Source organism: Xenopus laevis, chromosome 1L, assembly GCF_017654675.1.
Source record: "Xenopus laevis strain J_2021 chromosome 1L, Xenopus_laevis_v10.1, whole genome shotgun sequence".
Classification (NCBI taxonomy): domain Eukaryota; kingdom Metazoa; phylum Chordata; class Amphibia; order Anura; family Pipidae; genus Xenopus; species Xenopus laevis.
The window spans coordinates 187,733,845-187,761,291 of NC_054371.1; the positions used below are offsets into that span (position 1 = coordinate 187,733,845).

The 27,447-nt window shown below is 40.9% G+C and overlaps 2 protein-coding genes across 7 annotated transcripts in view; one reads left to right on the plus strand and one right to left on the minus strand.

Annotated features, from left to right (window-relative positions):
- The window catches only part of LOC108717348 (colorectal mutant cancer protein), a 210,800-nt gene extending 203,033 nt beyond the window's left edge, over positions 1–7,767 (plus strand). For all 3 annotated transcript variants that reach the window (XM_018264340.2, XM_018264346.2, XM_018264355.2), the window contains 2 exons: positions 5,240–5,362; positions 6,475–7,767. In XM_018264340.2, the coding sequence (XP_018119829.1) occupies positions 5,240–5,362; positions 6,475–6,655 (304 nt within the window). In that variant the 3' untranslated portion in view covers positions 6,656–7,767. The remainder of the gene's footprint in view (positions 1–5,239; positions 5,363–6,474) is intronic.
- A 1,513-nt stretch (positions 7,768–9,280) lies between these two features.
- dcp2.L (decapping mRNA 2 L homeolog) overlaps positions 9,281–27,447 on the minus strand; it is a 31,673-nt gene continuing 13,506 nt past the window's right edge. For 2 of the 4 annotated variants that reach the window (XM_018249341.2, XM_041582531.1), the window contains exons 2-11: positions 26,632–26,783; positions 25,822–25,949; positions 25,474–25,572; positions 24,798–24,950; positions 23,414–23,526; positions 23,079–23,186; positions 17,639–17,759; positions 16,818–16,928; positions 15,687–15,738; positions 12,024–15,435 (exon numbers count right to left, since the gene is read on the minus strand). In XM_018249341.2, coding sequence (XP_018104830.1) covers positions 15,275–15,435; positions 15,687–15,738; positions 16,818–16,928; positions 17,639–17,759; positions 23,079–23,186; positions 23,414–23,526; positions 24,798–24,950; positions 25,474–25,572; positions 25,822–25,949; positions 26,632–26,783 — 1,198 coding nt within the window. In that variant the 3' untranslated portion in view covers positions 12,024–15,274. 4 annotated transcript variants of the gene reach the window in all.

A 27,447-nucleotide genomic window follows, 5' to 3' on the forward strand; every position in this document is an offset into this window, starting at 1 on the left:
ATCCTGATCCACACACGCTTTCATTCATCCATGTGCTCACTACTATTCTTCTTCTCCGGCTCTTAACCTTCTCACAGCTGCCAATGCCCTTTTCTGTAGAAGACTTTTCCAACATTCTGACTCAATATAGAAGAGACGGCACAGTGAGGAGTCTGGGAGTTTCCCTATAGGCACTGTATAAGCAGCATAGTGGCACCTAATTGTTTATTAGACATGTATCCAATCCAAGCTATAGTTGAGGATTCAGCCACATCCAAGCCTTTTTATAGAGGATTCAGGCACATCCAAAGAGCAGGATTCAGGATTCAGCTCATCCCTACTGTTTATAAATGAAAGATGGTCATTTGGAATCGATGTATTTATTCAAAGGACTCTCAGCACCCAGAAAGTGAATGTATCAACTAAAGTTTGAAGATTTGTCAGGAAAGGGTCTGTTTTAGTTGGCCCTTGCACCACTATATCCTGCATGTTCCAGGGCTCGATTATATTAAAATCATATCATACTAAAGTAGTTTTGGTTCTGAGAAATGCATTGTGACAACATGGCCACTGGAGGGCGCTGATTCATTGACATCGGTTGATAAGTGCCCTTGTTTTGTTCCTTGCCATAAAGACCAAAATGGCAGCTAGAAACATATCCAGACAAATGTTATTACAGGTGTATTACTCCCAGGTATGACACAACATTGTAACCCCCTAATATAAACTATTTAGAGGGCAACTCAATATAAAAGCTCAGTAAACATATTAATATAGATTAAATTATAGTGTGTTGGGAGTTTCCTTAAATGAGAAGGATCTAGGGGTCTTTGTAGATAACACGTTGTCTAATTCTGGGCAGTGTCATTCTGTGGCTACTAAAGCAAATAAAGTTCTGTCTTGCATAAAAAAGGGCATTAACTCAAGGGATGAAAACATAATTATGCCTCTTTATAGGTCCCTGGTAAGGCCTCATCTGGAGTATGCAGTGCAGTTTTGGACTCCAGTCCTTAAGAGGGATATAAATGAGCTGGAGAGAGTGCAGAGACTAAGTGCAACTAAATTGGTTAGAGGGATGGAAGACTTAAAGGGAATCTGTCGTCATTTTAAACTTTTTTTTTTGTTTTGCATTTTTATAAAAAACACACATCCATAAACACTGTCTGGCAAATAAAATGTTAATCCACAAATCCATGCATAAGTTATTTTAGTTTGTATTTTGTCATGGGGGCTTCCATTTCTGCTCATTACACATTCATCCTGTGCTGCTCTAACAGCAGGCACAGCATTACCTGTGTGCTTGGAGGCAGCCACTCTGTAATGAAAAGCCAGGTCGCACTACGACATGAAAATCTAGCTGTACACTCCCCCTCCCCTCTCTGCCCATGCGTGTGATGTTTGGAGGAGAGAGGTCACATGGTTGCAGGGAACCAATTACTTTCACTTTCCTACGTTCTGCTCTACAGCTGCACTAGCAGCCCCTCCTCCCACAGACACTATCAAAGCTCCTGCCGTTCTGTAAGTTTGTTCTCTGCTTTCCTTTGGAGGGGGGAACTTTCTCTCCTTGCTGCCTTCCTAGTTAGTTTTACTGGTTACTAGATGAGGTAAAGGAGCTGTGAGTTCCCTCTGCTATCCACCTCACACACACTGTGCTCCTTTCCTGCCTGCAATACTTCTTTTTTCATTAACTACTTACTGCCTCCTTTCTCCTGAGCTATTTTAACCCTTCCTAGACTTCCTCCTAAGTTTTCCTGGTTTTCAAGTATGTCCTCCTTATTTTATCCTTTTTTTCTATTCCCTGTCATCAGTCCTGAGAGTGTACTCCTGTGTTTCTGCCATTCATTTTTGTGTAAACAAATATAATAAAATATCTATATAAAATATTTTTTCCAGTGCCCAAAATGAATTGTGTATATATATATATATATATATATATATATATATATATATATATATATATATATATATATTTATTTTTTTAAACGTAAGTGGGGGCAGTGATCACAGGGACTATCTTATTTAAGTCCTTCTGAAGTGGTGTCAGTGGGAGCTTATCTTGATTCCTGCCTATTGTTCAATTGACAGGCTCAGCAGACAAGGCTCTATTTACATTACAGCAGCTTGTAGGAGGGAGGGGTAATGACATCACTCCAACTTGCAGTGCAGCAGTAAAGTGTGACTGAAGTTTATCAGAGCACAAGTCACATGACCTGAGGGCAGCTGGGAAATGTCAAAATGTCTAGCCCCATAGCAAATTTTAAAATTAGATATAAAAAAATCCATTTCTTGTTTTGAAAAACGGATTTTAATGCAGGATTCTGCTGTAGTAGCACTATTAACTGATACATTTTGTAAAAAACATGTTTTTCCATGACAGTATCCCTTTAAATTATGAGTGTAGACTGTCAAGGTTGGGGTTGTTTTCTCTGGAAAAAAGGCGCTTGGGAGGGGACATGATTACAGTTTACAAGTACATTAGAGGACATTATAGACAAATATCAGGGGTCCTTTTTACCCATAAAGTGGATCACCGTACCAGAGGCCACCCCTTTAGACTAGAAGAAAAGAACTTTCATTTGAAGCAACGTAGGGGGTTCTTCCCAGTCAGGACAGTGAGGTTGTGGAATGCACTGCCGGGTGATGTTGTGATGGCTGATTCAGTTAATGCCTTTAAGAATGGCTTGGATGATTTTTTGGACAGACAGAATATCAAAGGCTATTGTGATACTAAACTCTATAGTTAGGTATATAGAATTTAATTAAAAGTAGGGAGGGGTGTGTGTATGGATGCTGGGTTTTCATTTGGAGGGGTTGAACTTGATGGACTTTGTCTTTTTTCAACTATGTAACTGTCACATAGAGATCATTATTATAATGTAGGATAGTTTAGCCTTCAGTATTGCAGTATAGAGATCCCCAGTGTTCCCTGCACTGCTGACATGAGCCGTTCCTCTGTAATGACTGAATGAAGCACCAGTGCCCGTGTCTGTACAGATCAGACAAGTCTCCGACGCTGTGAGACTTACCCCTCCATTCTGACTTCTGTTTAACCAGTCCCACAAGGCTACAGTGCAAAGCCCACATGATGGTACAACCTGTGCTAAACAATTATACCTCATTCTGCCACAAGCATTTCTATTCTAATATAATAGTTAAAGTAAAATAGCAGTGTAAAATAATACTTTTTTTATTTTGGATTTTACAACCTGTTACAGGTACAGGTATGGGACCTGTTATCCAGAATGCTTGAGACCATAGGTTATTCGGATAAGGAATCTCTCTGTAATTTGGATCTTCAGACATTTTGGGAATGTTTGGGACCTGGGGTTTTCCAGATAATGGATCTTTTTGTAATTTGGATCTTCATACCTTAAGTAATTTAAACATTAAATAAACCCAATAGGCTGATTTTGCTTCCAATAAGGATTAATTATATCTTAGTTTGGATCAAGTACAAGCTACTGTTTTATTATTACAGAGAAAAAGGAAATCATTTTTTTTAAAATGTGAATTATTTAATTAAAATTGAGTCCATGGGAGACAGCCTTCGAGTAATTTGGAGCTATAACACCTATAGTGGATCCTTATACAGTACAGTGGATCCCTGTCCAATAGAGCTTGCAGTCTAATTTGTGGTGCCCAGGAACACAGGGTAATGTGCCATGCCAAGTAATGAAACAGGGTTGTTTGCCAGCTTTATATATATATATATATATATATATTTATTGTCATGGTACTGCTGTAAGTGCAGCAAATACACAATCCCCTACACTCCCATCATACATACCCCTACCTCTGTCTTCTCCTCCACTTTGTGCTTGGGCCCTTTAACAGCTTCTCAGAGCCCATTTCAGTTTGTCTGTGAAAGTAAAGAGTGACCCTTAATGGCCAAACATGTGAATCGCACTCTGCTCTGTAGTACACAGGTACCCATGTATATCTCCATATAGTACTACTGAGTACCGAGCTCTGTATGGTTTTACAGTACAGTAATAGTACAAACAGGGGGACAAATATTGCAATAAATAAAAAGAAATACACACAGCAGCAGAGTAGGTGGAATGTGTTATAAGGCCCAGGTCCCTGCCTCTAAGAGCTCACAACGTATTTTCATTTCATTTTAGTACAGGTATGGGATCCGTTATCAGGAAACCCATTATCCAGAAAGCACCAAATTGTGGAAAGGCCATCTCCCATAGACTCTTTTATCCAAAAATGATTTCCTTTTTCTCTATAATAATAAAATAGTACATTGTACTTGATCCCAACTAAGATATAATTAATCCTTATTGGAAGCAAAACCAGCCTATTGGGTTTATTTAATGTTTATATGAATTTCTAGTAGACTTGAGGTATGAAGATCCAAATTACTGAAGGAACCCCAGGTCCCAAGCATTCTGGATAACAGGTCCCATACCTGTAATCACATTGTCTATGGGATTTCTCTACAGTCTAAAAGAGAAACCCAACCACGAGGCTCTGGCATATAAACATGATATAGACAATGCTGGGAATTGCAGTTCAGCAGAAGGAGAGTCCAGTGGTGTGACCATTCCTGCATTGTAGGGAATAGAACAAATAATTTATACAGAAGCCAGAACTGAGCTAATATGTGCACTACTGTGCTGTGACAATGGCCAGTGATAAGCTGCAGATTGAACACTAATAATCACCTCATACAACTGGCCTATGAGTCCTGCAGAAGAAAGGCAGCAACGTTCTCATTCAGTCTTTGTCTGACAGCATTTTTAAACCTGTCTAGTTAATATTTGCCCAGTTTTCCACTAGATATTTGTATCAGGGAAGTGATTATCATCACTGGCACCCCCCATGAACTCACTTCCCTGATGCCAATAGTTTTATTGCAGTGAAACCTTTATTATAAACAGAGGGTTTCAAACAATTTAGAGACAAGCAGCATTTGTGGCTTGAGATCTAGGTGGCCCCTCAAGTAATGTGGAATGATGGTACGGTGCATAACAGTTTTCAAGATGCACCTTCCTATTGTAGCCACATCAGCTTGTAGATCAGTAATGAGCACAGTGTCTGTAACATGCAGCATTGCACAACACAGTGACCCCAGCATTTCAAAACAGTATAAAGGGATTCGAGGAATCTCTGCTGTAAGTAGTAGAATTATTTAACAACTGTGTAACCATGGAGAAAGATGTGTGCAGAAGTACAGGGTTGGGCTGAACAATACACAGTGTGTGCTGTTTGTCACTAGGACACACTTTAATGAGTTTAGCTCTTTTCTCAGGGAGAAGAAACTGAAGTCCCGGGCTCAGGAGTTGGTGAGCGCTTTAGAGAGACTCACAAAGAGCAGTGAGATCAGACATCAGCAGTCGGCAGAGTTTGTCAATGACTTGAAGAGAGCCAACAGGTAAGTAAATGTGCAGCCTCTGATGTACTGACTCCCCCTTCTGCTGTGACATTCACAGGCCTGTGTGTTCCAAGTGCTTCATATAAGATGTATCATTGCATTTGTTTTCTACTGAGTCATGAAATCAATTGTATCTCTTCCTGCTCTGTAAAATCAGTTCACTTACCTCATTCTACTGAAAACTTCCTTCATATTATTGGAGAACTTTCCCATGGGCTTCTTGAAGTTCTTCTCATACAGTTTAGTGAAAATATTGCACCATTAAGTTACAATACAGCCGGCCACATACAGTAAATGGGAATGTACCTTAAGCATTTTGTGAGCAGAGCTGCATGTACCTATTGGTTCTATTTACCCCTGCGGTGCTGCTTCTGAATGCAGAAATATTACGTCCTGATCTGTCTAATGCAGGGGTCCCCAAACTTTTTTACCCCTGAGCCACATTCAAATGTATAAAGAGTTGGGGAGCAACACAAGCATTAAAAAGTCAATTGGGTGCCAAATAAGGGCTGTGATTGGCTATTTGGTAGCCCCTATGTGGACTGACAGCCTACAAAATGCTCTGTGTGGCACTATAATTAGTTTTTATGCAATTAAAACTTGCTTCCAAGCCTAGAATTATCAAAAATAAGCACCTGCTTTGAGGACTCTGAGAGCAACATCCACGGGGTTGGAGAGAAACATGTTGCTCATGAGCTACTGGTTGGGGATCATTGGTCTAATGCATTCAGAATGAGTTCCCTGTCTCTGGGGTGGAGCTGGAGACCTGTAAGAATGACTTGGGCCAATTACAATGTGAGGCGCCATTGGGTGGATTGCTGTGGAATGTAGAGCTGGAAATTCATGTGGGTACAACTACATACCAAACATTGGGCTGTTATGTCTGTCAACGTAGCAGAGAAGTAAAGAATATAGAAATCCAACAAAACTAATGCAATAAACCGAGAATTTTATTGTAAACAATTATTTACTATTACATTCATTTCAATATTAAATCCTAAGTGGAAATAGTGATGTGCCCCATTAAACACATATTGTTTTTTTCCCTTGTGAAGTGAGCAATAGGAATGGAACAATTACTGTAATTATTTCACCCCTTTGTCTCTGAGCAGCAACCTGGTGGCAGCCTATGAGAAGGCCAAGAAAAAGCATCAGAATAAACTGAAGAAACTGGAATCTCAGATGATGGCGATGGTGGAGCGTCACGAGACGCAAGTGCGAATGCTCAAGCAGAGAATCGCTTTACTGGAAGAGGAGAACTCCAGACCTCACACCAACGAGACCTCACTGTGAACCTGACACACAATCTATGTGCCATTACAAGTCTATGTGGGACACACACTGCTACACAGAGCGACGGTTAATTGCCTTTATTTAAAGGTTTTATCTGGAGGAAAGTGCAGAAGCAGCGGCCGTATGGTGACTGTATATAGACATTCTCCTCTGTATGAAACTCAGACGTCTCTATGTAAAGACTTCACCTCATAACCAAAGTCATTGTAGTCCATCAGTGAGAAGGACTGGCTCAGACTCCTGCTTTGTGCTTATCTGACTCCTCCTGTTTGTTAGACACTGGTATGTGCCAAACTATGTCACCCCCGTGCAGATGGAATGGCCCTGCTGTGCATAAGGCTCTGGGGGTCAGACGGGGTCCCACATCAGAGACTTTCATTGCTCTAAAGCGAAGATGCACCTTCATTTTGTTTCACTTTAACATTGAACTTTCATTATAGCTGTGAGGACATTGTTGTCTTGGGATCATTACCAGCAAATGTTTGTGGCTTGTCCCACCTTTGTACAGCAGTGTCCACCTTGAAGCTCTCTAGCAGTTGTTGTACTACAACTCCCAGCATCATCCATGAGTCTAAAAAAACTGGATGGACACCTCTGTATAACCTCTAGTGATCCAGTCTGCCTTCTTAGCCGTGTCAGGCGGCCATATTGGAGGCTGTTTTACAAACATAATGGCACAAATGCATTTTCCAGGAGCAACCAATCAGCAATTCCTTTTTAGTCTCCCACAATGTTAGATAAAGAAATCAAATATTGGCTGAAACCCAAAAGAAATAAGTGAAATCCCTGATTGGTTGATATTGGCAAATGCACTGGAATTTAGCGCCAATGTTTTTAAATAAGCCCCTGTGCCCCTCGGCTGTATCTGACACACCGTGTAACACTTTACTGCCCTCTTCACATCACTGTGAGTAGAATCACTTGGATTCCTGTACCTGGAAGCTGCCATATTGTATTCATAGTATATTTCTTTTTCTTAATGACATTGATGTTGTTCTGTGTCACATTAATACCCATTAGGAGGGTCCCATGATGCCAATCTATGTGCAATACTGCCATGTTATATGTGATAGGCCAGTCATTGTTATAGACATACAAAGCGCTTCTACCAATCTGACCTGTGCATTTTCATCTCCTTGCCAAGATTCTACCAATTCATCCATCATGAGTCATTTCCATGTATGCCCTGCCTCTGAAAATGGTCTCTCCCCCATAACTACAACTTCATGTAATCCTCCCTGCCTTTAATGGTCTCTCCCCCATAACTACAACTCCATGTCACAGGGGAACATCTAACCATGGAATAGAAGTTACTTAATTACTGGCTTAGGAAAAATAAAAACTGGGTAAATAAATTGGCTGCGCAAAATAAATGTTTCTAATATAGTTAGTTAGCCAGAAATGTAATGTATAAAGGCTGGAGTACCGATATCTAATATAATAGCCAGAACACTACGTCATGCTTTTCAGCTCCACTATAAGGGGAGCTGAGCCACATGGGACATATCTGCTCAGTGAGTTGGTCCTTAGCATTCAGCTCAGATTCAAAAGTAACAGTTATGTCCTATGTGCCCCCCCCACCCTCAAGTCTCTGATTGGTTACTGCCTGGTAAGCAGGAGAGCTGAAAAGCAGGAAGTAGTGTTCTGGCTATTATGTTAGACATCCAGTCACTCCAGCCTTTATACATTACATTTCTGTCTAACTGACTGTATTGGAAGCATTTTTTATTTTGCACATACGATCTATTTACCAAGTTTTATTTTTATACTGAACTGTTCCTTTAAATTGTCAGCAGCCACTTCCCATAAGTGACATAAGCAGCATGTGTGTAACTTACCTGCATGATTGTTGCATAAATAGTTGCACATGTGTCTGCATCACTCATGTAACTTCCAGCTGCCCATAATGGGAGATGAAAACATGCACTCACACTCACTGTGACCCACTCACACTCACCGTGACCCTGCTGTTTTGTCTTCATTGTGTAGTTATTACTGGATGTTTCATACCAAGAGAACATTTTCCTTTCAGCTCAGTAATGATTGGATTAAGACTGGATGACAGTAAATGTGAAGATGACTGTGTCCCCCCCACACTTCCTTAGACTTTTGTCTCTTATGAATTCTGGATCCCCCCATACTCTGGCCCTCATGGTGTTGGAGCACCCCAGTCTGATGGTGGGAGTTGCAGTCTTGCAAGAGCTGGAGCACAACATGCTGGATCAACCTTTTCTATAGAAGCACTTTATAAGTGGCCATTCAATGTGTGTGTTTTTATAGTCCATTATTCTGTCTGCCTGTGTCACTACATGTCACAATTGCCATTCACTTCTCTATCAAGCCTGGTGCAACACATGAACCATGGGGATGGGTTGGTTATTTTAACCCTTTGTTTTTCAAACCAGGGACAAGCATTGGTGATGGCAAAAACTGGAAAACTGAGCTATTTCTCCAGTAAGGAAGTTCTCTTGGCTCTATCCCTGCAGAAGCTCAGAGCCCACGGGATTGTGTCCTGGCAGGAATTCCTAAAATGTAATAATAAGTTGGTGGGTGCACATTTGCTTATAAAGCCCCTGAGATCATTTTTTTGTGGATTTGCCATTTTATTGCAAGGAGTTTTATCAAGTAATGTTTCCTTTTAATGTCATGGTGGAAAAAAAAACAGTCATGTGACCAGGCATGGCCCATACTAATAGCTAGAGTTAAAGTAAATATGGCAGATAGTGAAGGAATAGAGAGCAGTAAAGTCATTCCAGCAATAAGGGCTCATGCTAAACCGGTGCCTCATTCAGTCTCTCCATGACATTTCCCTTTATCTTCTCCACAACCTTTGCTCCTCCCTGTCTCATATATGTCAGTGTTTCCTTACAAGTGCAGCCTAAGCCAATCAGAATGTGTCGGTATTTCTGCCTGGCAGTGGAATTGCTGTTAATGCTGCCCACTCACAGAATGTCATTTGGAATCTCGTCATCCGATGCCTTCCTTCCATTCCCAGCCGCTGTCTAATAGTCATTGTATTCATTTGATATAAAAAAAAAAATACTGCATTTATTTATACAGAGCAATTTATAATGTTTATTTTACAAATGTTCTTATATTCGGAATAAATAACTTCCTATGTGTAAAGCCTGTGTGTCAGAGCATTTTGTGAGCCCCTCCTACAACCAAATCCCAGGTTTGCTATTGGTCCGTTTAGTAGAAGTCAAGTCATGTAGGTGGCGCTGCCTATCCCAGCTCCCTTGCACCTGCCTCAAAGGAAACCTTCCTACTGAAGAAAAGAAAATGGGATCTGAGTCAGGCCTGTGATCTCTCCACCATCAACCTGCACAACAGGGAATGTACTTTTGGGGGGTTGGGGTTATGACTATTTTGCCATTATTTGAGCTGCCATTCCCAACCATTAAATCTCTCAACAATACATAACACCCACCTTCTAACAAATATTTGGATTACTCCACTTTACTTGCTGCATTAAAGGAGTGTTTCACCTTTATGTTAACTAACGCTAAAGGGCAAACGCTGGCGCTTATTCACTAGTCGCAGGGACATCGCTGATTTACTAACGGGCGCAGGCGCCAATTTGCTAGTGAAAGAGACAGACCCTATCGCTCATTCGCTCTCTATCACCAGGCGAATGGACGTTACTTCGCAAATTCACTAAGATGCCGATTTTACTGAACGTTACCTCTTTTGCCAGACTTGCCTTCGCCACCTCAGACCGGGCGAAGGGGCAGATTCAATAACCGGCGAAAAGTCGCCAGCGACCACTTCACATTCATCAGCACACTTCGTCAGATGAAAATGCACTCAGATGCTAATTCACTTAAATACAGAGTTTCGTTGTGGGCGCGAATGCGGTTGACTTTTCGTAGCGTTACTTCGGCAATGCGAGCAATATAAAGTGAAGATGTGCTAGTGTGCAATTCTGCCTATTGCAAATTCGCTAGAGGTCTTGCGCTCAGGTTAATTTGCATATGGCGGGAAATTTAAAGTTGGATGGACGTCTTTATTTTATATGTTGCAGCAAATACATTACACTACACAAGCCCAGGGAACCTTAATAAAGAAAATAAAGTTGTTATAATGCCCTACACATGAGCCCAGTGTATAGTTTATGTGCCATATGTTAGGAAATGTAGGGGGGAAGCCGGGTACCCAAAAAGGAATAGACACCAGTGTTTTTTGAACTTTGATGCTTTTTCCACTAAAGGCAGAATTGCTCGCATTGGCAAAGTAACGATAGTGAAAAGTCGCCAGCGTTCGAGGCCCACAACAAAACTCTGCATTGTAGTGAATTAGCATTGAGTGAATTTTTGCCTGCCAAAGTGTGGCGATGAGTGTGAAGCAGTCGATGCGACTTTTCGCCAATTAGTGAATCTGCCACTAAGATGGTATAGAATGGCCAATTCACTGCAACTTTTCAATTGGTCTTCATTACTAGGGATGGGCGAATTTAAACCCTTTCATTTTGCTAAAAAAAAAAAAAAATCAAAAAAAAAAAAAATCGCTGCTGTCGAAACGTTGCCGACGCCCATTAAAGTCTACGTGCATCTTTTTTTTATTTGACGTACAACGCCATACAAGTCTATGGGCATCATTTCCGCGGCAAAACAAGGCAAAAAAATTTGCCCATCCGTATTCATTACTTTTATGTTATAAAAATTATGTTTTTAAATTATGTGCCTTTTTCTTCTGACTCTTTCCAGCTTTTAAACGGGGGCCACTGACCTCATCTAAAAAACAAAGGCTTTGTAAGGTTACAAATTTATAATCATTGCTACTTTTTATTTCTCATCTTTCTATTCAGGCCTCTCCTATTCATATTCCAGTCTCTAATTCAAATCAATGCATGGTTGCTATGGTAATTAGGCCCCTCGTTACCAGATTGCTGAAATTACAAACGGCACAGGTCCCTGGAAGTTCCTCTAAGCACAGTAGATAAATGATGGGGGGGGGGGGGGTGGATTTAAACTGAATACATTGTCATATTAAGCTGGAACTGTTCTACTAGTTGGGTGTGTATGTAATGAAAGGCACACAGTGCAGTAACCCAATAACCAATGTGATGTTTCCTTTTAAATATGTGACCAGTACATTTTGGCTGTTGATTAGTTACGAGACCTGCAGCAAACAATGATTTTTTATTCCATAACCCCAACAGTGTCCAGTTAGATTTCTGTGGCACCTGCCCCATTGCTCAGAGGTACAACATGTTTGCTTGGAGTATTGGGCCTGTCAATGCTTTGATTGGCCAAAAGTCTCTTTCCAGGCACCACTCACTGAACTCCTAGCACTACAATGGCAGACCAGCCCCGCCTCTGCACTACAAATACCTTCTTGTTGGAAAATAAAAACACACAAACTGTCATTTTCTGAAAAGTAATTTACTGCTGAATAGAATGGCAGCTTGGGCTGCAATGATACAAAAATGCACTGACAGTTCCTCACATGGAATGAGCTGTGTGTTAAGAGTATTGGGCTGTGAGTTAGAACTCAGCACCACAACAGCTGCAAGTGGCTAGAAACAGAAGTGTGTTCAAGACAAGGCCCAGCTCCTATACAGGTTTAGTTGGATCAAGCAGCAGCTGCTCGAACAGATTCGTTTCAGTAGTTTTGGTCCAAGCAAGTAAAAAAACAATTACAAGAACTGCAATTCCACCGAGACTTTAATGTGACACTATCCCTTTAATTCTGAATGCTCCATCTGCCACACACACAGCAAAGACTTGGCAGAAAGCAGGCGACAGTTATGTCTCTGTATATTGAACTACAGACATCACTATATACTCATTACTGATATGCACGCGCACTTGTACAATCTTGTTTAATGCTCAATTCTTTTTATTGAAACAGTGACCGTTAATTCCAACCTGACAGCAGCAGCACATTACAGACCAGGCTCTGTGTCTCCATATCAGACAAGCAGTAACTCCAGTACATTTCTGGATAACGGATCCCATACCTGTACTGAACACTATAGCTTGATGTCATAGTGTTGCTCTATCAGCAGCCTGTCCCTGCCCAAAACATTGCAGACAATTCACCCAAACTAAACCATCATCACCAACTGTTGTGGGATTTTTTCCTCCCTGTAACAGCGGATAAAAACTTATATTTGGGTCACACAGCTAGTTGTTTGGTTAATGTGGGAATAAAACATGTAAGACACACTGGTATACAGATTAGAGAGGGGAAACAGATACCCTAGTGATTCATCCAATCAGAATATCACACGGGCAACAGATACCCTAGTGATTCATCCAATCAGAATATCACACGGGCAACAGATACCCTAGTGATTCATCCAATCAGAATATCACACAGGCTGGATGTAGCACATGACACACGTGGGAGTGAGATCTAATATTAATGGAAGTCAGTGGATGGGAGTGCTAGCAGTGAGCCAAGCTCTCACATTAGCTGAGGTCCGTGTGGATAATATAAACCTGATTGTACTGAATAAACATTGTCTCTAGGACAGGATTCCAATGATGCAGTAACAGAATGGCCAGTCATTGCTCACTAACAGGACTACATGTTTTCACCACTCACAAGCTGCAATGAATATGAAGAGCAGGGAGTTTATTGCTACAGAGATTAGACATTAAACAAATCTCCTATAAAAGTAATGCTAAGTATTAGAGGAGGGTTTAGTCACAATTATTAATATTATTATTATTGTCTTTATCACCGTTAATTGTGGTTAGCGGTGCCCTACTCATCACTAGCCATTTCTCCTTAACGGACAAAATATGAGGGCACAGCTTATACAGTCTACACCCCTAGTCTGCACATTAGACTCACCCACCAATAACAATCACTTGGGAAAGAGAGAGACTCTGTAGTACAAGTGAACAGTTCCACTGTTTCCCGAAGGAAAAGAGAAATTAGAACATCCAACATCAGTCAGTGGGGGTTATTTATCAACACTGGGCAAATTTGCCCATGGGCAGTGACCCATGACAACCAATCAGATTGCTGCATTCATTGTCCTACTTGCAGCTGGCTTCAAAAAGCTATTCACTGATTGGTTGCTATAGGTAACTGCCCATGAGCAAATTTGCCCAGTGTTGAGTCCCTGTGACAAGTGAAGTCTCCTTCGAGCCTCTATCAGTGCATGTCAGTGATTTCTTCCTGTAAGTAACTTGTGCATGGGATCTCAGTGAGGTCTCACATAGTCATTTCCCATTGAATATCATGAGAACAAACAGGTTATGGCCTGATTCACTGTTCCTCTATAAAACGGATTCCATGTGACTGATGTATGCGACTTCAGGACCAATTAATATAAGAGTTGTGTGTGTATATATAGAGATAGATAGATTAGATAGATAACAGCGCTGGAACAGATTGCCAATTGCGTTTGCCTTAGATTTAGAGCCAGCACTTCTCTGCTGCCATCTTCTTCCAGGCTCACCAGTATCCCAAGCGCTCGTTCAGATTTGCTACACAAACATGACAAAACCTTTCCTGTACTACACCATATAGAATAATAAGAATGTACTGAATAGAAGATTTCCATTCCATGCTGCCTTTTCCCATATGGGAATGTTAACAAAAGTTCTCATTTGTGAATCAGTCACCTTTGAATCAACATTTTGTATCTCTGTATGGGTGAATATATTCTATGCAACTGTCCCTTTTAAACTCTCTAATTAACCTTCCTTTCCAGCCTGCAGCTGAATCTGACCCATGCAGCCAAAACAAGCTGAAAGGGTCTGTGTTGCTTCTGTATATTCAAGTCATTTACTATCCATTGTTACGACTTCCTAGCTGCAGCAATCAGACCACACACACAATCCCAAACCTGACAGCTGCACGAGAAACAAGGGGAAAAGTTCAAAAATAAAAAAAGACAGATTTAAAAAATCAATAAAGTCAATATCTACACCATACTAAAATGTGCTGCCCAGCACAAGAATAGTTAAAAGGAAACTACCCCTTTTACTTCACATCAATTACAGCTTGTGCGTATGGCTCATTCTATCACCACGACTCCTTCTCCATTGCAGTCTCCATTGCTTTTCTCAAGAAAATCTCCTTATACCTCAGAGGACACAGACAATAAGTGACAATGGCACGTGGAATACAAGGCAGCCACAGTGCAGCTATACAGTACGTAAATATGGTTAATGCACAGGTTAAAGATTGCCTTAAAACAAACACCGTAACAATGTATTATTAATGATAAAAACAATCAAGTGTCACATCTACATCAGGAAGATATGAAAACAGAAGGAGAACCAGAGGTAGGGCAAGGAACGATCACGTTCAGCACTCAAACTGTGCAAGAACTTCAACTCTCAGCATGCCCCTGCCAGCTCTGTGACAACTGAAGTGCTGAAGATTGCCTACGGTCCCATTTAGGCAATGCCCAACAACACACACTTGAGAGGAAACTTTAATACTGAAAGGTAAAATCCTGATGATTGCCAGCTGCACAAAAAACAGAGCAAGAAGTTTAATCCTACCCACCCAAAATAAGAAAAGGCGAAAAGTAGTCCTTGGGAAAGCATGTATCTAAACACACTACATCCCTGTATGTCCATGAAACCCCTGAGGAAGGTAAGGCATGTGACTCCACATGGGACTATAATGAAGCTCTTGGGCAACTGCTGGTTACATATCCAGTGATTTCATGATGGCATCACGATCAAAGTGAAAGTTCAAGAAAGCTCGTGAAGAGAAAGAGCACTGGTAAGTCTCATGGCAAGTGTCAGGAGCCTCTTCAGAGTCGCACTGCTGCTCATCACTGGGATAACACATGTCAAGTGCAGAGTCTGGCAATTAGAAGCAGATGCAATGTGAAACAAAACACTACAACAAGCCTAGTCACTGTCTGTTCACCCTCTGAGTGCTAGGGCAGAGTCAAATAATTGACTGGACGGGGCAAGCAACAACACAAGACACAGAATTCCCCCAAGCATACATAATTGTCCACAACAAAGATGAGCTGTAGTACAAGATCCTACTAAATAACACTAAATAATACTTGCTGATAAGTCTGTTACAAGATTCTGCACCTACTCACCTGCTCCAAAGGTGTCATTAAGTCTTCTAGGGTTGAGCTTCCGTTCTGATTTCTGTGGATAAAGAATGCAGTGTTGTAAGCAAATTGTGGCAAATATGGTAATTAAAAGAAAACATTGCATGTATCTCAGTAGTAAAAAGGGTTACTGAAAATAATAATTTTAATGACCAGATAAAAATCCATTCATGAGCAATGTGCTGTACATCCAATATACACAATAAATAGGATTCCATTAGTTTAGACATACCCAGGGCTCTATACTTAATGGGGAGAAAAGGCAACACTTTATCGGTTCCTGTTACACCCAGACATATTTATAATTAGGCAAAGAACATGCCTTTCACTCTTCTATCTTCCCACACAAAGCTTCATCTGCTTCATTGCAAATAGTTTATATACCTGTATAGAAGTCACAGATTATATCCAATGACTCAACCACTATAACAGTCACCATAATATACCCTGCTGCCTAAAAACATGTGTCACATTTTCTTGGTCTATAAATGCAGCAACTGTGGCAGGTCTAGTTCAGTAAAAAAAGAATTAATTTAACTGCTCATTTGAGCAAGAAAACATGGGTTTCCTCATATATCACTAGGGAAAAATCTCTTACTAATTACGGTGGTAATCAAAAATTTAATGGGTTCACACTACAACAAAAATCAATCCTCTGCTGCCGACCACTTGGTGTTGCCCCAAAGGTGCTGTACAGCAGCTCGTCTGCAGATAAACATTTCAAGAGTGCTTTTCAGAAGACCTTGACTATGGTTATAAAAACAAAAGAACCAAGGCCAAGTAAAACACAGTGCGATCCTGCCTGGCATAAACTTGGCTATGCGAGCTCTTGCACTATTGTGCAGGTTATTTGCCGTGTAGCCCATTTACTCCTCACATTTTATGTCTGCTTGTATTAAAATACAGTTGAAAAGACCTCGATAATATACAATGTTAGTGGCAATTCTTTAGTTTAGTAGACAGAGAATGATACAGATAGTCGTTTTTCTTCCTATAGAAGAGATATTTACAGATGTGATGGTTTACAATTCGCTAACTAACACATGCACCTCAACAGCCATTAAACGTTTTAAGTAAATGTTGAAATAGCAACAAAGGGTCAGCTGAACTTCTTACCAAAATACTAATCTGCTGCTTCACTTGCTGATTTTGGGCGCCATTTGCTTTCTTCTTCGGGTTTGGAGAGTCTTGGTGCTGCTTCTTTCCATTGTTCCTAAGGTTTGAATTCTACCAAGCAAGAAAAAGAAAAGACTGTGAATACTCCTGCCATGAAGCAGATGGACTGCTGATTAGAACGAAGGTGCTTTATCCTGGAAAGCTGCACGAAAGCTTACTTGATACACTGAGAAATAATAGTTAAGTGTGCCCAGTGGAGGGTGCTATTTCATTAGAAGCTTTAGAGGCTATGCCCTTGAGAGTTGCTAATGGAGCAATGCTTGTGCAGGTTGTACTCTGCATTGTGTGCTAAATTCTTAATCCAGAGCAAAGGGAAAGACAGCATTACAACAAATATTAAAGACAAAACGTGCCTCAAGACATTAGAACACAACTCTTTTCTTCACTAATTCCACACATGAAACCAAAAACAAAACACAAAACCTAAATTATATGCTGACTGCAGAAGAATAGCACCAGGGAGTGTACATACACAATGCACTGCAGTTTATAAGAGGAATGTGAAGAGATTTTGCAGCTCCCATTTTTATGTTCAATCACCAGTGTACAGATCATTTTCTGTGCATAAAATAAGCTATGCCCTCATACTTTATTAAAAAACAAACAAAAATAACTTAAAAACAGGGCCCTTACTCATAGTAAAAAACAGATTGTTATGGTTTTGCTACCACATTCTCTAAGTAGGAGATCTCTGAATGTGGTCACTGTGCAACTAGACAGCGTAAACATTAAACTGTATTTATATATATATATTACGGTACCTTGTTCTTTAGCATTTCTGCAGTGTTGAGATGACTGCATGGCTTTTGCGGCTGCTTGTTTTTTATGGCCTGGTCAGTTGGATTTAGTTCAGAGAACTGTGAAATGCAGCACACTTTGGACCTGTCAGAAATAAATACATGGAAAGTATAAGCATTTTGAATCCAGGAAGGTAAAAAGAAATTATTAAAATACCTTATTCACACAGGTCTATTAACTAGGACAATTATACACATAGAACTAATGCATTTTAACATGGTGAGCCTCAATAACACCTTATTAGTATCGTATGAGACCTGTTATCCAGAAAGCTCAGGACCAGGGGTTTTCCAGATAACTGATCTTTCTGTAATTTGGATCTTCATACCGTAAAACTATTAGAAAATCATATAATCATTAAATAAACCCAACTGACTGGTTTTGCTTCCAATAAGGATTCATTATATCTTAGTTTGGATCAAGTACAAGCTACTGTTTAATTATTACAGAGAAAAATTAAATGATTTTTAAAAATTTGGATTATTTGGATAAAATAGATTCTATGGGAGACAGCCTTACTGTAATTTGGAACTTTCTGGATAATGGGTTTCTTGATAGCGGATCCCATACCTGTATTACATTTATCTTATAAAAAGTCAGGTCCTCCTTGCATTCTTGCTAAGAAACATGGCTGCATTTATTCTTCTACTAAGTGCATTAACAGGTCATTCAGCTATGAAAAAATAATAAACAACGACATCAAACCACATTTTTTTTAGATAACCAGCAGTTTGCACGCAATGCCCAAATTATATGTAGGCATGTTGCAGCTGCCGGGACTGATGTATTGCCCTATCTATAAAGATATTGCAATATCTATTTGCAGCCTCTGTTTTATAACGTAATGTTTCTGTTGTCTTCCCATAATGACAGATAAAGTGTGTGTGTTTTTCTTTATAATATATGAGGTGCATCGGCCTGAAAGCAAAAGTAGTATGTTCTGACCCCACTAGGTACATCCCCCTATACAGTCATATGAAAAATGTTGGGAACTCCTCTAAGACTGCATAATAATTTACTCCACTTTTAACAAAAAAGATAAGTGGTATGTCTTTTATTTCCCAGGAAATGGGTTTTTTAAAGGAGAATTCAACCCGTTCGGCTTGAAAATCCCTCCCCTGTGTTGCCCCCCCCATGCCAAAAGTCTCAAAGTGTCTGAAAAAATAAATCGGAAACTGCATGCGCAGTAGATCCTTACCGGTAAATCCCTCTACTGCGCATGCGCCACCAAATGCTGGCGAATACAGGAAGGAGAGAGCACTGGCAAACATGGCTGCCTTGAACTCAACAGGAGAGGAACTGCACAGAGCAGTAACAAGTTAGGGGCATTTTCCGGGGGGGGGGGGGGGGGATTTTAGCACCGAAGGGGTTGAATTCTCCTTTAAGAGTTTAGGGGAAGACTACAAAAAGCTATCTCAGAGGTTTAAACTTTCAGTTTCAACTGTAAGGAATGTAAAATGGAAGGCCACAGGCACAGTTGCAGTCACAGTCCCCCGACTTGAATATCATGGAAAAGGAGGTTTTTGTACTTACCATTAAAACCTTTTCTCTTCAGTCGTAAGGGGGACACAGGGACCGTGGGGTAAAGGGCCCCTCCCATCAGGAGGAAGGACACTGAGAAAATGTCAAGAGCTGAAGCCTCTCCTACTCCTCCTTTATCCCCTGTTCACTCAGAAGGGCGCCAGTTTGTAACCAAGTAGAACAGTAACTTATAACTTAACTGCAGACACACACAATGTCAGAAAACTGTAGAACTAGGGTTCAGGGGTGGAAGCCCAGTGTCCCCCTTACAACTGAAGAGAAAAGGTTTTAACAGTAAGTACATAAACCTCCTTTTCTCTCACGTCTAGGGGGACACAGGGACCATGGGGATATACCAAAGCGACCCCACAGAAGGGAGGGAAGAACTCGAACGTGCTATGAGACGACTGCCTGGAGAACCTTCCGTCCGAAGGCTGCCTCAGCAGACAGGTAAGTATTGAATTGATAGAATCTCGTGAAAGTGTGTAGGGAGGACCAAGTAGCCGCCCTACAGACTTGTTCGGCTGATGCTGAATTTCAGTAAGCCCAAGAAGCTCCAAGGGCTCTAGTGGAGTGGGCCTTAACCCTGATGGGGGCACCTTCTCCCGCATCAGGTAAGACACCTCACTGTCTCCCGAATCCAACGGGCAATGCTGGCTTTTGTAGCAGGGAGACCTCTTTTGGACTCCGAAGGTATGACAAACAAGGTATTTGTTTTCCGAATGGATTTAGTACGGACAACATAGGCCTTCAGGGTTCTGACCACATGCAGGTGATGAAAGACAACCTCCTTGGTATTCTTTGGGTTGTTGCAAAAGGATGGCAGAATGATTTCCGCATTAATGTGAAAGACAGAAACCTTGGGTAGGAACCCGGGGACTGTACGGAGGACTGCCCTGTCTTCATGAAAAATCAGGAAGGGTTCAACACAGGATAAGGCTCCTAGCTCAGAGACGCGTCTGGCTGAGGAGATGGAAACAAGGAAAACGGTCTTCCAAGTGAGGAATTCCAATCCCACTTCGTCAATCGGTTCGAAGGGAGGTTCCAGCAGGGCAGAGAGCCGGGTGGTGGAATTGAGGATTGATGCGAGCCACTCCCTGCAAGAAGGTGTGAACATCCTCCGAAAGGGCTAACCTTTCTTGAAAAAGGACAGATAGTGCAGAAACCTGGACCTTCAGGGATCCCAGACTCAGCCCTTTGTCAACCCCAGCCTGTAGAAGCTTCAGAATCCACGGTAGATAGAATTCGCCAAAGGGGATTTCCTCTCTGCTACACCAGGTTCGGTAGGTCTCCCACACCCTGTGGTAAACCCTAGCAGTGGAGGGTTTTCGAGCTTTGATCATGGTTTGAATGACGTCTTCCGAAAACCCCTTCTGCCTTAGGACTGCCGCCTCAAGAGCCATCCCGTTAAGGAGAAGAGTTGAGGATTGTGATGAAACACCGGGCCTTCTGAGGAGACACAGGTAGCGTTACTGGAGCCTCTATGGACAGATCGAGAAGATTGGAGTACCAGGATCTCCTGGGCCAGCAGGAGGCAACCAGAATTACGGTTTCCTGGAGATTTTTTGAAGTACTCGGGGTAGCATGGGGAGGGGTGGAAATATGTTGGACTGTCGGAACTGCCATGGCCTTGTCATGGCGTCTGTGCCCCCTGCACCTCGCGAAGAACCTTGCTACCTTCCGATTGTGTCTGGTTGCCATTAGATCGATCTCTGGCTCTCCCCACCGCTGGACTAGCGCTTGAAAGGCGTCTTGGTGGAGTACCCACTCCCCTGGATCCAACTGATGCCTGCTGAGAAAGTCGGCATCCACGTTGTCCACTCCCGAGATGTGTATGGCGGATATCTGAGAGGAGACGCTCTCTGCCCATTCCAGAATTGAACCGACTTCTCGGTTCGCCTGTGCACTTCTTGTGCCTCCTTGCAGATTGATGTAGCCCGTTGATATAGATCGGATATAGAACAGCGCGCTCAACTTGTCGAAGAATTCCTTAGGAAAAGGGTATTGTCTGGAAAAATGCCTTGTGACCTGGAATTTATTGTCCGGAGTCTTCCATTCTTCCTGGACAAGGGTTTGCAGTTGTTCATGAGCTGGAAAGACTGCAGCGGTTTTGCGTTGTCTCTTAAACAGTGAAGAAGTCTTCTTCTGGGAAGCATCCTCCTCCTGAATTTATAATGTCTCTAGTACGGTTCTAATGAGACCTTCGAACACGGAACCAGTGTCAACTGAGTCCTCCTCTCCGGAATCAGAATGTTCGTAGGAGGAAACTATTTCCCCTTCGCTAACTTCCTCATCAGAGGAGGGACATGAGATAGTGCCCCTAAGCGCAGTGACGGATGACTCTGAAGTCGCTTGCGCTTGGCGGTAGTAGCCCATTTTTGCCAGAATCCTGTTTATGGATGAGGCTAGTTGAGGAATGCATTGCAGGTAGGAGAGGGATTGGGACAGTGACATGGCCCAACCTGGTGCATCAGAAGTGCCCTGGGAAGCGGAGTCCCCTCTGTGAGAAGATCCTGGGAAGGAATCCAATGGGGCAGCTGCTGAATCTAAGGCAAGAGAGGGCTGTGTGGGATCAGGGCTGCAAGTGGAGCAGAGAGGATCTACTTGGCCCTCCCGAAACGTAGTGAGGCATTTTGAGCAAGCAAGGAAGGTAACAGCGTTGTTGGGGTTTCTACCCCCCCTTGTGAATAAATCCCCCCTACCTTCTGCCATTGTGCGCTTTGTAGCACAGTACCTGAATAGGCCTGCTGGAGAACAAACCTGCTGCAGTTGAGGGAGAAGGAGGAGCGGAGGAGATTCAGTGCTCAGGACACTGGAGAGACTGCGCCAATGAGCAGGAGAAAGAGCACAAAGGAGAGGTAGTAGCGTGAAGAGGCGCGCGCATGTGACGTCATGCGCACTACGCCCGCGCTGGGAAACGCGCATAGTATCGCGGCCCAGAGTCTAGCGGCAGGTACAGCCCGCTTCCGCCTAAGAGAGACTTAGCTCTAGCATGGCTGAGAGGCAGGCAGGAGGGGATGCTCTCACTTACTTGCTGGGAGAGGAGCACTGATGCAGGGCATTTGACTCCTGATCTCCAGGTGTGCTCTATTGGGAGAACACTTCCAATTTTTGGCACCGTGTTGGGGGCTTGCTTAAGGAGAACAGTCCAGCTGACCCAGCCTCACCCCAGGTGTTGAAGCTAACCATCAACCCTTGATCTCTTAAAAGCCTACCTAGAGGCTAGTCCAACCTCCTGTTCGAAGGACACTGAAAAAAATGGTGCCCTTCTGGGTGAACAGGGGATAGAGGAGGAGTAGGAGGGGCTTCAGCTCTGACGTTTTCTCAGTGTCCTTCCTCCTAATGGGAGGAGCCCTTTACCCCATGGTCCCTGTGTCCCCCTAGACATGAGAGAAAATCTATGTGATGATTTGAAGCAGGCTGTCCACGCTCGGGAGTCATCAAATTTAACTGAACTGGAGAGATTTTGTATGGACGAATGGTCAAAAATACAACCATCCAGACACTCATCAAAGGCTATATGAGGCGTCTAGAGGCTCATTTGCAAAAGGAGGCTCAACTAAGTATTGATGTAATATCTCAGTTGGGGTGGCCAAATGTATGCACCTGTCTAATTTTGTTATGATGCATATTGCATATTTTTGTTAATCCAATAAACTTTATATCACTGCTGAAATAATATTGTTTCTATAAGGCATGTTATATATTAAAAAGAAGCTCAGCCAATGATAAACCAAATAATTAATTATGAAACTTTTTCATATGGCTGTATATATGCTCATACACAATAGAGAGAGAGATATCATACAATTGTGTGGGAAAACATGTTCCAACATATATTTGGAAAAAAAAAAAAAATTCAGAAAGTTAGAATATTCATACTTTGATTTTTCAGCGTTTGGTTTGGATGGAGTGCTTCCAGCGGAGGCAAATCCATTATCACTATCTGAGGAGTCACCAAACTTCCTATGAAGCCAGTCACGCAGTGGCCTGAGAAAATAAACAAACAATCTGGGACAACAACAAAAGAAAACTTACTGCAAAACATAGTTACTTATATCTTACATGTGTAAAAATAAATGTCACTTTGAGAAAGGCTGAGGAGTCAACCGAAACATCAGTCTGCTGCTATTTTATTAAATAAATTCGGTTTAATTTTTAAGACCTGAGTAGCGCTGATCCCCTTTTTGAGTAAATATAAATGTCAATATACTTACCTAATAAAAGGAATCACCATGAAAAATTTGTTTGGGGCCATTCCCAACTTCGACTTAGGCGTCATGTCATTTTTATGGCAAGGCAATTTTTCGATTGGAAACCACTCAATGTTCTATAACCAAGAAAATATATCTTGTGGACAGACACAAACTTTATTTTATATGACAGAAGTAATTATTAACTCTACATAAGCATGTGAGCCAACACATACATTCAACATGACCACAATTACAGATGCTTCTATCATAAAAGCAGTGTTCTATATGTTTAGGGGAATGTATAATTGTAGTTTGCTGAAGGATTATCAATTTACAGACATGTAAATAAAGTCCCCATTGCCTTTAAGCAGTTTTAGTTAATGGATAAGTAAAGTTTAAAAATAAGTGAATGTAAACTTGATGAGGGCACTATTCTAAGCACTTTTGTAATTTACATTATTGTTTCCAATATATTAAATGATACATGTACTGTTAACGTGAATGAATTGTTACAACATCGCCACCTGCTGGTCAGTTTCCGACCATTCCGACAACCAAGTAGTCAAGATTTCTAAATTTTATTCCTAAGCAGAAGAACATCAGAGCAGCTACTTATTTTTAAGGTTTACTTATCCTTTAAGAAGCTGTGTGAACTATTTGTGAAACTGTAAGCAAGGGTGCACCATGTTTCTGGAAAGCACCTCGTTCTCAAAAAGTTTTCAAGTAAGCATTGCTGTACTATTTTGCACTAACAGCTGCCCTATGTCTCACAGCCTCTTCTGAAAGCTAAAGGTAATATAAACCTTTGAAATAAATCTTTTTTGAAATAAAAAGTCTTAAATTAGGGATGCACCAAATCCACTTTTTTGGATTCGACCGAGCCCCCAAATCGTTCGCAAACGATTTGCCCGTATACTGAACCAAATTTGCATATGCAAGTTAGGGATGGGAAGGGGAACATTTTTTACCCAGCCAAATTGAATCTGAGTCCTAATTTGCATATGCAAATTAGGGGCGGGAGGGAAATAGCGTGACTTTTCACACAAAACAAGGAATTGTTTTGTGGCAAAAAATAACGCGATTTCCTTCCCCGCCCTAATTTGAATATGGAAATTAAATTCAGATTCGGTTCGGCTGGGCAGAAGGATTAGGCGCGAATCTGAATCCTGCTGAAAAAGGCCGAAGCCTGGATTCTGTGCATCCTTATCTAAAATTGATCAGAGAAGAGTGCTAGTCTAAGTACTTTTGCAAATAAAGGTATATTGCAAAATGAATGTCTGTTGAAAAGTTGCTTTAAATTACATTTTCTTTCCTTAGTCAAAGTATTTTTGGGTTTATATTCCTTTATATGGATTTGCACAATCAGGAGCAAAAAAAAGAAAAAGTAACAAAGTTGTATTGTTACCCGGATTTCTCTCCTAGTTTTTGGATTAAACTTTGTGTCTTTGGGTACTCCAGGAATGATGTATAAACGAGCTAGCTGGTCATTAATCTTCAGTTCAATGTAGTCATTATTGCACATGCGATCTTTGATATCGAACCCAGTCTCTTCATAAACCTGCAAATATCACATGTTGTTAGTTTATGTACCAGAAACTATGAATTGTTTGTGTGTTCTAAACTCATCAGTCTAACAAACAATTAAGGGAATAATCTAATACAAAAAAAAGTGAAAAAGTGCAAATATTGGGCTCCAAAGTGACCTGCCCCTTGGAAAAATATATTGGCTTATAGAAATAAGTCACTAAGTCTCTGTCAAGCCAAAATCAGAAGGTGGAGGAGCAGGTCATACAGTTAAAGAGTAGGATCTACAGTTAAAATTGCTTTACAATGTGTGTCAATGCATTTTACTATGCTAAAATCAATATGTACTGTATCTCCCAAAATGCACAGTTTCGCTTCTGTGCCACTTAAAGTGGACCTGTCACCCAGACTTAAAAAGCTAGAACATTCATATATCTTACACATCTTCCCAAAATATACATAATCATACTTATAAATGTTTCCTTACTGATATGTACATATATGATTTGTGGGCAGGTTATCCGTGTCAGTGAGAGCAGTTTGGTTTGTTCTCTTACCTCTCGAGCGGCACAGTCATGAGAGGCTTCCTCTTTATTCACTTTCCCTTTTGGAAACCCCCACCCAGATTTTGCTAAATAACCTTGAACAAGCAGCACCTTTAAAAAAAACAACAAAAAAAAAAAAAAAACAGTTTATGATAAGGGACTTGCCATTAATAAGAGGAAATAATGTGTGCACGGTTGTTATTATATCTGGACTTTATCTACTGCTCTTTGATTATTGGATTACTGGATTGCTTTAGGCTTGTGACTGCTGGTTGCTATTCTTTAAGTAAAATAAAGAGTTAAAAAAACAAACACTTGTGTCTTTTTGAAAGAAGAGAGTAACAATATTCCTGTACTTACATTTTCATGGCATTCATCTAGAATAATGGCACCATAGGTTGGCACTCCCATTTTGTATTCTTTCCACTCATTCAGAACCCTCTGTATATCTTCACCATTAGGAAGTAAAAATGGACAATGCTGGAAGAGTATGGTTTGTGTAAAGGAAAAGTAAAGCAGTTGAAGGCATTAAGCCAAATAGCATTTAATTGAATGACTGTGAATAGAACAGCAGAACATTAATTTTTAACATCATAAAGTTTCTTGTTTTTAAAGTCCAAGTAAGAAACCCAACAATCTGCTTGAGGGGGCATTTCACTTCATTCATTTTTGGTATGAAGAGCGACTCCATAAAATTTGGACTTTGTCTTGTAAATTCTTATGATGGTTTTAAGATTAAGCTGCAGTACCTGCGGAACAGTTGCACAGCAGCATCTCAAAACAAAAAAGACCAATGGCAAACTGTTAATACCAGGGGCTACATCAAAAGTAGCAGATGAGGACTCTACACTAGACCTGCATAATTCTTCAAGTAATGGGCTTTTATGATATATATCAGTCTAAATAAGCAGAGATTACAATTTATTTTCAGCTTCCCGCATAACATTGATTTCTACATGTCGTTTCTTCACAGCTGAATATTAGTCTATATAAGACTATATGGATTATGCTTTGTACAATTTACTCTATATTAGAGTGTTTATTCTTGATCCAGTGCAGCCTTTCAACAAAAAGTAGTGTCTTTCATAGTTTATTACAATGAAAAGTTCCCTAACTTGCGGTCAGGAGGATTTTGCAAGAATTTCATGTTAGAAAGCATACAAAGGATATCTGCTTTAGCAAAGTCTCTTATCCCGCACTGAGGCAGGCCTGGAATGTTCTGCATCCAGAAGTCCAGATAGAACCAGTGGGCCAGTTCGATTTGGAAGCAAAGTCTAATAGCATTGTCTCTTTCTTCACTAGGAATGTGTAAAATAAACCGACTGCAGAAAAAAAATAAGACAAACAAGAAAAAGTTCAATACAAATTAAAAACCTTTATCATTTTCCTTATTAATAACAATTCTGTGGGTTCTTCCATAAATTAGGCAAATTAACAGTGAAGACATTTTATAAACAGCAAAATGTATGTGCAGTCTATTCACATGTTCATACACAGTCACATTGTTCATGCCAAGCACTGAAACATCTGTTGCTAACAAAAACAAAATATCCGGAAACACGTTATTCAGAAAGGCTGCCTCCTTTAGACTCCATTTTATCCAAATAATACAAATTTTTAAGAATATTTCCTTTTTCACTGTAATAATAAAATAGTTGTACTCAGCTTAGTGGTTACCAAAGAGAAGCCGAAATTGATGTCTGGCTTGGATTAGAAGCGGATGATACAGGGCTGGTTATTAAATCTGCAGCCTTGTATCATGACTTATAACACACAGAGAGATATATATATATATATATATATATAATCTATATTTTAGTTGGTCCCTAATCTCAGACAGCTAACAGCCCTCTTAGCACGTGAATCAACAAATAAGAGGGGAGTTACTGATGTATCTTCAGAGGCACATCTATGTCTTCACAAATAAAGGGCTGTTATTCCCTTATGCTAAAGAAGAGGCCCATAACATTAGGTGTACCATTCGCA